Here is a 9,129-nt window from a genome sequence, read left to right as displayed (position 1 = left end):
GGGGGGGGGGCAGGCTCCGAGGTGACGATGTGGGAGCTAAAGCCCCGAATCTGAGAGGGCCCTCAGCCCAGGCTGCAAAGCCCTCAGGGTCCCCAACCCTCTACCCAGGGCCCAGCATTCTGATCCCATTGACCCTGAGGAGCTCGAGCCAGGCAGGACTTTGGTCACTTAGAGGCGGGAAAGCCGAGGCCAGGAAGAGGGACCCACCACCCCCCTTCACGCAGCTGATGTGAGGCTGAGATTCGGGTTCCCCTCTGGGAACACCTCTGAGTGCTGGGTGCCAGGGGCCATGTGTTTCTCCCTGCACATCCCCAGTTGCTCCCCAGCTCATTCAGTGTCGCTTCCTGTCTGCCAAGGAGGAACTGGGCCCCCAGAGGGGAGCCGACTGCCAAGCCTCTCCCAATTCCCTCTGGCTCGAGGAGACTGCTTCCTGGAGCATATCTCCTGGGGAGGGTGGTTGGGCTGGCCCTGGGCTCTCCTGCAGAGGCAGGTCAAGTGCAGGAATGCTGGGAGCCAATGCTGATGCTCGCCCTTCTTGGGGTCCGCGGGCAAGAGACAGACCCACCCTGGGTCTACACGGAGCCGGGTGAGCCAGGGCACTTCAAGGCCTGAACCCAGACCGGCTAGTCTTGGGCAGGAAGGGCCCAGGCCCTTGGAGGGAGCAGACATAAAGCCCCGTGAGGAGGGGCCTCCACCCTCGGCCTTGCAGAACCCCACAAGTAGATTTTCAAGGACATTGCTGAGCGTGCGTCTGAGATAACCAGGCTCACGAAGAAAGGTGGCAGCAAGGGCAGGGACCAAGAGAGACATATGAAGGTAGTGCCAGACACAGTCTGAACTGGTTGTGCCCACGTGTTTAAGGAAATAAAAGGCAAGCTAGAAAAGATCTCCAGGGAACAGGACACAATGAAAGTGGCAGCTTAGGTTTGCGAGACAAACAGAACATCTAGGAATGGAAAAATGAATGGAAAACTACAAACCTGGTGGCTGTGTTTGGTGGCCACGTGGACAAAGCAGAGAGAACTTGTGAAATGGAAGGCAGATCATGTGGGCTGAGCTGGGTGAGCCCCAAGTGCAGGACACGCAAGAGGGAGGGCAGCAGGCACAGAGGGTGCAGTGAGAGGGGCTGCCGGGGCTCTAAGGCAGTCCCAGGAAGAGAGAGGGAACAAAATTGTTTTAAAAGTTGAGAATTTTCCAAAACTGATGAAATACACCAATCCACAGATACAACACACCCTGTGAATTCCCGGGAAGGATAAATGCCTCAGGGAGACAGCAGACGACCAGAGGGACGATCCGAAGGGGCTGGAGAGCAGAAGGGCAGATCACCGTCGGAGGAATGGCTCCCCATGGACTGATGGATGGACGGATGGGCATCCCCACACTAACAGGAGGCCCGGGACATCTGTGTGTGTGTGTCCAGGGGGTGGGGTGGGAAAGAGACCCCCCCGGGCTACCTCCCTCCGAAATGAGAACACCCTTCAAAATGGGGCCAAACACGTTTCAGAGAAATGAGAGCTGCTCTGAAGGAGAGCCTCAGGAATCTCCAGGCAGAGGCCAAGTCTGAGACTGAGAAGGGCGGGGGGGGCAGGGGGAGCAGGAATAGGGGTGTGGCTTCCTAGGCACGCCCTAGAAAGGGCAAGAACGCCTAGTTGTTGAGACAGTGCAAGTGCCTGGATGCTGCACAAGGTGCTGGTGGGGAGGGACGGGGTGGGGGGGCAGCCAGGGCCACATGTCCGTGCCATCAAAAGGCAGTGGGGAGAAGAAACAACCCGGAGCCAAGTTCTTTCCACCGATGTCTTTTATTAATGAACGGAAGTACAGTACTAACTGAGACAGGGCATGCATCGCAGACAACAGGAAAGCAAGCCACAGAAACTGGGAGTCGGAGGGCCTCATTACGTCTGAGGTAGAGCGAGGTGGTGCCGGGGAGCGGGACACTGGGGGACGAGCACCGGCCCCACTCGGGACTGCGGACCACGGGAGAGCTGGGGTGGTGTATCGGTCACACGGCGAAAACAGTTTAAAAACATTTCACATCCCTCCACCCATTCCACTTCCCCTCTTCGTGGACAGAGCTTCGGGTTCCCTTGTCACCGGCTCACTGGGGGGCGTCTCCACAAGACACCGTCCTTCCCCTCCAAGGGGCAGGCCCCACTTGTCCTCCCCGAAAAATAAAGGAGCTTTGTGTTGAAAACGCCAAGGCTGCCGTCCAGGGAGCTGGAGGCCAAGTGCGTTAAGAAAGACCCTTTTTCTCTATAAAAATAGTTTCACTTTATAAAAGGGGGGAATGCTCATCTCAGGTGGGGAAGGATGTTGGGGTGTGAAAAACGTTCCACCGTGGTGGGGCTGGGATGGACAAGATGGTGTGGGGAGGGGTCCTCCTCTCAGGCTCGACTGGGTTGGGTGGAAGAGAGGGTCCTGGGTGGCGGGGGCTGGGGAGGACGGGTGTCTGGGGAGAGGCGAGCTGTGCCCTCGGGGCCCAGGTGGGGCGGGTGGGTGATGGCCCCGTGGCCGCGGCCTGCAGGCAGGTGCTCAGTTGAGCAAGGTTCCGTAGAGCTGGGCTTTCGTGAGGCTGTCCTTGCGGCTGAGCCCCGAGCCACCAGTCCGCTGGAAGGCTGGCTGGGGGCTGAGGCGGGCAGAGGGGTGCATTTCCGGGGAGGCCTCCATGGAGCTGGGCTCCAAGGACTCCCTGGAACTGTGAGGGCTGTGCTCGGGCTCGGGGCTGCCGCCCGCCCCGCACAGCTGCACCCCAAGCCTCTCCGCGTCCCCCTGGCTGGGTGCGTAGCCAGGCAGCGGGTCGGCCGCACGGCCGGGGCTCAGGCTCAGGTCGCCACCGGCCCGGAGAAAGCGGGGCTCTGCCAGGTGGCCCTGGGAGAGGTCGTCACCCTCCGAGAAGCTGTCGGCCTTGTAGGTGGCATAGAGGGGGCTGGCGCGGCCCTCGGCCTTCTTGCCCGGGCTGCCCCCGCTGCCGTAGTAGCGTTCCGAGAAGCTGCAGGGTGAGGTGCGGCCGGCGGTGGTGGCGGGGTAGGAGTAGGCGCCAATGTCCTCCACGCTCAGGGGCCGCCACTGGCCCCGCGCGTCCTCCCCAGGGAGCCGGGCCGTCCCCGGCTTGGCCCGCAGGCTCCACAGGTTTGGGGGCATCAGGGCCTGCTGGGGGCCTGGGGAAGCCGGGAAGCGGAAGGGCTCGGCTGGGTACGGAGACATGGTCCGCGCAAACCCCGGGGCCACCTCGGCCTCAAGCGGCGCAGCCACGCTGGCCGTGGCCTTGGCGAAGCGCGGGCTGCCCTCATAGGCAGTGGCGGGAGGCTTGCGGTCGAAGAGCTCGTCGCGGCTGTTCAGGTAGATGGCCTGCTGCGAGGCAGTGAGCGTGCTGGCCTGGGCATGCTCCTTCTCCTCCGATGTGGCGCTGAAGCTGGAGTAGGAGCTGGACGTGGGCAGTGAGCCCGCGTAGCCTGGGAAGGCCTCATGCCGGAAGCCTGCGGGGAAGGCGGCGGCCTCGGCCTCCTCCTCCTCCTCGCTCGCGCTGTCGGTGGAGTTCTGGGCCCGCAGGAAGCCCACGTCGGTCACGGGCGCATCCACGCTGGGCCGCCGGGTGCGCCGCCGCTCCTCGGGGCAGTAGAGGGCTGTGTCGCTGCAGTAGATGTCCCCCTTGTAGGGGGGCCGGGGGCCCTGCTTCTCCACCCCATCCCGGAAGGCCAGGTCACGGGCTGAGGCATCAGACAGGCGGGAGGACAGGCTGGTGGGGTCAGGCTTCTCCAGCACCTTGGCAATGACACAGGTGGGGACGCTGTCGGCATAGGCCGGGTGGCAGAGTGGGGAGGGCAGGCTGCAGCCATGCTTCTCCATGTGCAGGCTCACGCGCTCCTGGAAGTCGGAGGGCAGCTGGAACGGGTCAGGTGGGGGGGGGGGAGGGGGGGGACAGGGGTAGCAGTCAGCCCAGCACCTGCAGCCATGACCGTGACCCACAGATGCACAGACGGAAGAAGAGGGACCTGCCCAGGGCTTCTCAAACTGCATCGGCTTCGAGCCAGCCCCTAGGACTCTGTATGCCACAAGCTCTGGAGATTTGCCCAGGAGCCCTGGTCACCTCTGTCTCCCCAGCCTGCGACAGCTGGGCTCTGAAGAGCGCAGAGGGTGGAAACAGGGTCTGACTTGGGCCCTTCTCAGGGCTGCAGCCCCCTCATTTCCTCCCACCCTGGGGCTTTCTTGCTCTCCCAGCCCCAAGGTCTGTCGGGGGCACCCCTGCTGGGTCATGAGGCCTGGGTGCTTCTGAACAAGACAGACTGAGATGCAACACAGATTCAGGGCCAGGACCAGGCATCCAGCGGTTTCTGCACGAGCACCTGGTGCCTCATGGGGTCGTCTTGCTACTGTTTGATCTATTTTGTGAGTGTCTCAGGTATGGCCCAGGCCCAGGGAAGAGGGAACATGGCCCAAGGCCTGGGTGAGGGCAATGTGTGGAGCTGGGACAGCCTGGCAGGGGTGGGGGGCCCTGCAGTCTTGGCTGAGTCACTCCCATGTGAAGCCAGTTTTCTTGTCTCTGAAATGGGCACTGTCAGTAATTGTGTCCAAACCAAACCAAAGGGTTTCTGTGAGGCTCACATGGGGTCACTCTGCCCCATCAGTGCTCAGTGGACAGGGGGCTTGGAGCAGGGACAAGGAGCAGCCCCCAGAGGAAACCAAGGGGAATGGGCAGGTGGTCCCAGCTGGGTGACTAGGTGTGCGTGGGGGGCGGCCCCTCCACCATATTCAGAAAGGCCAGGATACTTGTAGGAGTGAGGAGGGACGGGGGGCTCAGGCTCACCCAGCACCTTCCCCTCAAAGGGGAGAAGTGGCCTTAGGGTGGGACCTGTAGAAAAGGAGCCCCAAGTAGTCCTGGGTGTGCGGGCTGGCCTAGCGGGGGCGGGGCTGGTGTTACCTCGGACACCTTATGGACCCTGCCGTAGGTCTGGCCGCACTGCAGCAGCTGGGCCGCCAGATTGCAGTCCTTCCTATAGAGCTCCTAAAAGATAAGAGAAGGCGCTCGGTGCAGGCTCGCCCCTCGCCAAGGACCCTGCCACCCGGAGCCCAGTGGCCAACACAGAGACCAGGTGTGGTGGGAGCCGGCTGTGCAGCTGGCAGGGCAAGGACCCTCTCTGGGCCTCACGCTCTCGCCTGCAGCAGAAGGTGACCAGAGAGGGCCCTGCCAGGCCCTTCTGCTGCCGCCCCAGGTGGGAACCTCCCACAAGGTGGGGGCAGTGGCGGAAGAAAGGCCTCCCAGAGGCCCCCGGTGCGGCGAGCCTGCCTGGTCTTCCTGTTCCCCCATCTCAGTGCGGAGGGCCGGCACCAGCGAGTGAGAAGGAATGTGCCCGCAGCGCCTGCCTCCCGCATCTCAGGCTGGCTTCGCACACCCCCCTCCTGAAGTGTGGCCTGCATATGGGGGTGGCTGTGGGGCTGGGTGAGGGCAGGGCGAGGTGGGGCAGAGGGCCTGTGTGACGCAAGGGCCGGGCAGGGACTGGCTCAGCCTCCTGAGCTGAAAACAGATGCAAACAGTAGGACTTGAGAGGATTCGCTTTCGTCTTTGGAAAATCTCTGTTGCATGTGCCTGTGGTTGGGCCTTTCACTCCTGTCTCCCTCCCCAGGGGTCCTCCACCGTGAGGGCTCTGACAGTGAGGAATCTGGGGTCCAGCAATGGGCCCCGAGATCTCCCCGCTCCCCCAGTCTCAGCTCAACCAGGACCAGGTGTCCTGCAGCTTAGACAGGCTACGGAGGGCGCGGGCCCCGCTGCCCCTCACCCCCGGCCCCCGTTCCTGGAGGCTCCCCCACCTCCACCGTCCGTGCTGAGGCTTGAGCCCCTGACTTGCCCTGCCAAGTGGAGAGACACTGGGTCCCCAGCCTCCTCAATGTCTCCTCGAGCCCCCGGGAAGGGCACAGTGGGCCGAGAGCTGAGAACGGACCCCCCCCCCCAGGAGGCCCTAGACTGGCTGCCCCTGGCCTCAGAGGGCTGTGAGGACTGGCTGGCCAGCCCAGATCTGCCATGCATCCCTCATCCCTTGCAGACTTCCAGCAAGGCCCTGGGCCCTGGGTGGGGCCTCCCTCTCCTCTGCCTGCACTCCTTGGCTATCTCACCGCATCTGTACGCTGACGGATGCGTGCAACTCCAGACCCTGCCGTCTGGGCATGCCCTGCAGCTGTCCGGTGCCCCGTCCAGCCCCACTCCTGCTCCTCCCCAGGCACCCCCCCACCCCGGAGACAGCAGGTCACTTCTTTCCTTCAGGCTCTGAACGCTGCTGCAGTTGGGCTGGACCCTTCTCTTCCCCCATACCCCACGTCCAAAATCCCCGTTAATGCCGTGGGTTCCATCTTGTAACCAGAGCCAGAACCTGAGCCCTTGTCCCCACTCCATGGGCATCGTCCTGGCTGAGCCACTGTCAGCCTGGACTGTAGCCACAGCCACCTGGAGCCTCCCACTGTGGCCCTTGTCCCGTCTGTTCTCAGTGAGCCCAGAAAAGTGTAGGTGCAGTCATGTTAGTCCTCTGTTCAAGAATCTTCCGTGGCTCCCTATTTCATTCAGAATAAAACCCAGATTCCTAGAGGAGCCTGCACCATGTGGCCTCCTGTTCTGTGTCTGACCTCAGACCCTGGGCTCCCCCTGCCCCCAGGAGTCCCCTCTGGCCCATCTGTTCTTGTAGGCCCTCCTCTGCCACTCTGGTTCTTTCCACTGGAAGGAAGGCTCTTCCCCAGGTGCCCGTGGCCAGCTCTCTGGCCGCCTCCACGTCTTGATCTAGCAGCCTCTTCCAGAAGCACCCGAATGACTCCCCAGCACTGTTGGCTGTGTTGTTCTTCCCTGCAGTATTCAGTACTTGTAACATGCTACATGGTTTGCCTATCTTGTTCACTGTCTTCCCCGCTCAGGTGTAAACTCCACCTGGGCAAGGAAGGTTTTTACCTGTGTCGTTCACACCATATTCTCACAGCTTCGGAGGGCCTCGCAAGAAGCAGATGCTCATTAGTGAATGTGTGGTCAGCTGTCGGGGTCCTTGGGGGTGGGGCTGGGCCCATCTCATGGGGCCCTTGAAATCAGAGCAGCCACATGGCTCTGATGCCCACGGGGGCTGGCTAGGGAGGAATCCTAAGTAAGCATGCCCCAAACCCGGGGTCAGGAAGCACCGCCCTGAATGGGGTAATGTGGCCCAGTGGTTGCTACCTTATGCTGTTTCCTTCCAGCAGAGGGTCTTCCTGAACACCCGTGGCAGCGTATCTGTGCTGAGGTAGCCCTGTCCTCCCCCCACTGCCAAGTACTCGAGGCCCCGACTGCCCTGTCCTTCCACCTTGCCTGAGCCAGCTTCTGAAGCCTGGAGGCCACAGGGCCTGGGCCTGGGCCCCCAGGGCCACAGTGGTGCAACACTCACGTTGTCCTCCGACAGCTTGTCGATGGTCACCTTGGCCTCCAGCAGGTGGCTGTTGAGGGCAACAATCTCGTGGCTCAATGCTCGCTTCTCTTCCTCATAGTGTTGGCCCTGGGGCGAGGGGCGGGGTATGGGAAGGAGCCTGTCAGTGGTCAGCCAAGGCCTGGGCCTCAAGCCCAGTTGCTACATAGGCCTCCCAGGTGCCCTCTTACAGTCGGTAACGATGAGGTGTTTGCAAGGCCAAGGAAGGTGGGGGTAGGAGCTCAGACCACCAGGTTCAAATCCACCTGTGCTCCATCGCTGACAAGCCAGGGGCCTTGGGCATGTCACTGCCTCCCTTAGCCCCTTGTGCACCCACACTACGGGGACAGTAATGCCCTGCCTCCTGCGTCTGCGGGGAGTCTGCACGCAACACAGATCCTGGCCCCTGTCCCTGCACCCCAACCCGCCTTCCTTGAACCTTTCCTCTCTCAGCCTCCAACTGAGCTCAGAAAGGCAAGGGCCCCTGTCCAGGGTCCCAAGCTGAGCTGTCTCTGCTCTGACAGCGCTCTAAGACAGCAGGCGTTGAACACCCATTTGTGATTTTCAGAAACAAAACAAGCCTGTAACCTACTGGAAGGAGAGGGAACTCCTCTCAGTGAACCCACCCGGCCCCTCCCTGACACAGGAGGCCATACAGGACCAGGAGGCCTCCACCACGTCCCTGCTCTTCCAAACTGAGGTCGCGACAGCCCGATCAACACAAAAAAGAGGCAGCACTTGCAGACGGGGTGAGGGTCTCCTGGAGGGTCTCCGCTGGCGTGGGGCCGGGTGCAGCACTTTCTCCTTTATTCTTCACCATGAGACCACGTGTTCCCACGAGAAACACAGTTGGGCTCGAATATCATTCTGTCTTACTCGGGGCCTGAACTCAGGTCTCTGTCTGACCAGGTCTGGGTCTCCAGGCTAACCGCTAAAGCAGGGTCACTGTCCCCTGCTCATGTCCTTCCCACAGCCCTGCTCACACAGGCCGAGAGCTTATTCCTTGCTGTGGAGGCTCACGGGGCAACCTGGAACCCTATGACTTCCTAGTCCTGAGAGCACCCACTGTTCACTGCAGAAAGGGGTGGGACTAGCCCAGCCCCCCAAGGCAGGGGTAGGCCAGGAAACAAGGCCTGTGACCAGCTCCTGCACAGGCAAGGGGATGAGAGCCAGGCAGGTGGCTCACCACTGGGGTGCCAGGGCAGGCGCGTGGGGTGGGGCCGGGGGGCAGGGGGCAGTGGCCCTCACCATGCGGTACAGCTTGTCTTCCAGCTCCTGGTTGATCCTCTGCAGCGCCATGTAGTTGCTCTGAATCCTGGAACAACGGGGTGGCTGCGGTGCCAGGCCCGACCCCCCCACCCCGTCACCCCGACAGCCACCCCTGTGGGCTGGTCAGGGCAGGGCTGAACACTGGCCGCCTGAGCCCGCCTACTGGTTCCACCCTGGTCTCCCTGCTCCTCTGCACACAGCAAAAAACTAACGTGTAGAGGTGTTTCCTGGGCCAGGGTGGAGGACCCCCTGGAGATGGAAAGGGAAGGAAGGCCTGTACTCACAAGCGACCGTCCAGTCCTCCGAAGAAGGGGGAAGGCGGGAGCAGGTATTGGGTGGGAATCAGGAGCCGTGTGCCCACTACTGCACATAGTGTGATGGTGGAAGGGGACTGGGGACAGTGTGCATCCTCTTGACAACCTGCCTGTAGTGTCACTGTGCGCCCCCG

The 9,129-nt window shown here is 62.1% G+C and overlaps 1 protein-coding gene across 4 annotated transcripts; it reads right to left on the bottom strand.

Moving 5' to 3' along the window:
• Nucleotides 1-2,535: 2,535 nt before the first annotated feature.
• BEGAIN (brain enriched guanylate kinase associated) lies at nucleotides 2,536-8,727 on the bottom strand. Of its 4 annotated transcripts, none has more exons than XM_008702326.2 (4): nucleotides 8,661-8,727; nucleotides 7,395-7,502; nucleotides 4,922-5,005; nucleotides 2,536-3,885 (listed from the first exon to the last, which is right to left on the bottom strand). In XM_008702326.2, the coding sequence occupies exons 1-4, from the start codon at nucleotides 8,709-8,711 to the stop codon at nucleotides 2,536-2,538; spliced, it is 1,593 nt and encodes a 530-aa protein (XP_008700548.2). In that variant the 5' UTR covers nucleotides 8,712-8,727. The 4 variants fall into 4 exon arrangements, with proteins under 4 accessions (XP_008700548.2, XP_040497198.1, XP_040497199.1 ...); XM_040641264.1 differs by having other exon boundaries at nucleotides 2,536-3,867; XM_040641265.1 differs by lacking the exon at nucleotides 4,922-5,005.
• Nucleotides 8,728-9,129: the final 402 nt, after the last annotated feature.

The sequence above is a fragment of the Ursus maritimus genome, unplaced genomic scaffold (assembly GCF_017311325.1).
Source record: "Ursus maritimus isolate PB19 unplaced genomic scaffold, ASM1731132v1 scaffold_25, whole genome shotgun sequence".
Taxonomy (NCBI): Eukaryota; Metazoa; Chordata; class Mammalia; order Carnivora; family Ursidae; genus Ursus; species Ursus maritimus.
Note: the sequence above shows the minus strand (reverse complement) of the source record. Positions and strands in the feature narration are given on the sequence as shown.

What these genes read in the sequence shown, in the direction of transcription:
- BEGAIN (XM_008702326.2), bottom strand. Translation starts at nt 8,711, where the DNA reads ATGGCGCTGCAGAGGATCAACCAGGAGCTGGAAGACAAGCTGTACCGC. An exon ending in AAGACAAGCTGTACCGCATG is followed by an intron (nt 7,503 to 8,660) that starts GTGAGGGCCACT and finishes CCCTCGCCCCAG; the next exon opens with GGCCAACACTATGAGGAAGA. An exon ending in ACAAGCTGTCGGAGGACAAC is followed by an intron (nt 5,006 to 7,394) that starts GTGAGTGTTGCA and finishes CTTATCTTTTAG; the next exon opens with GAGCTCTATAGGAAGGACTG.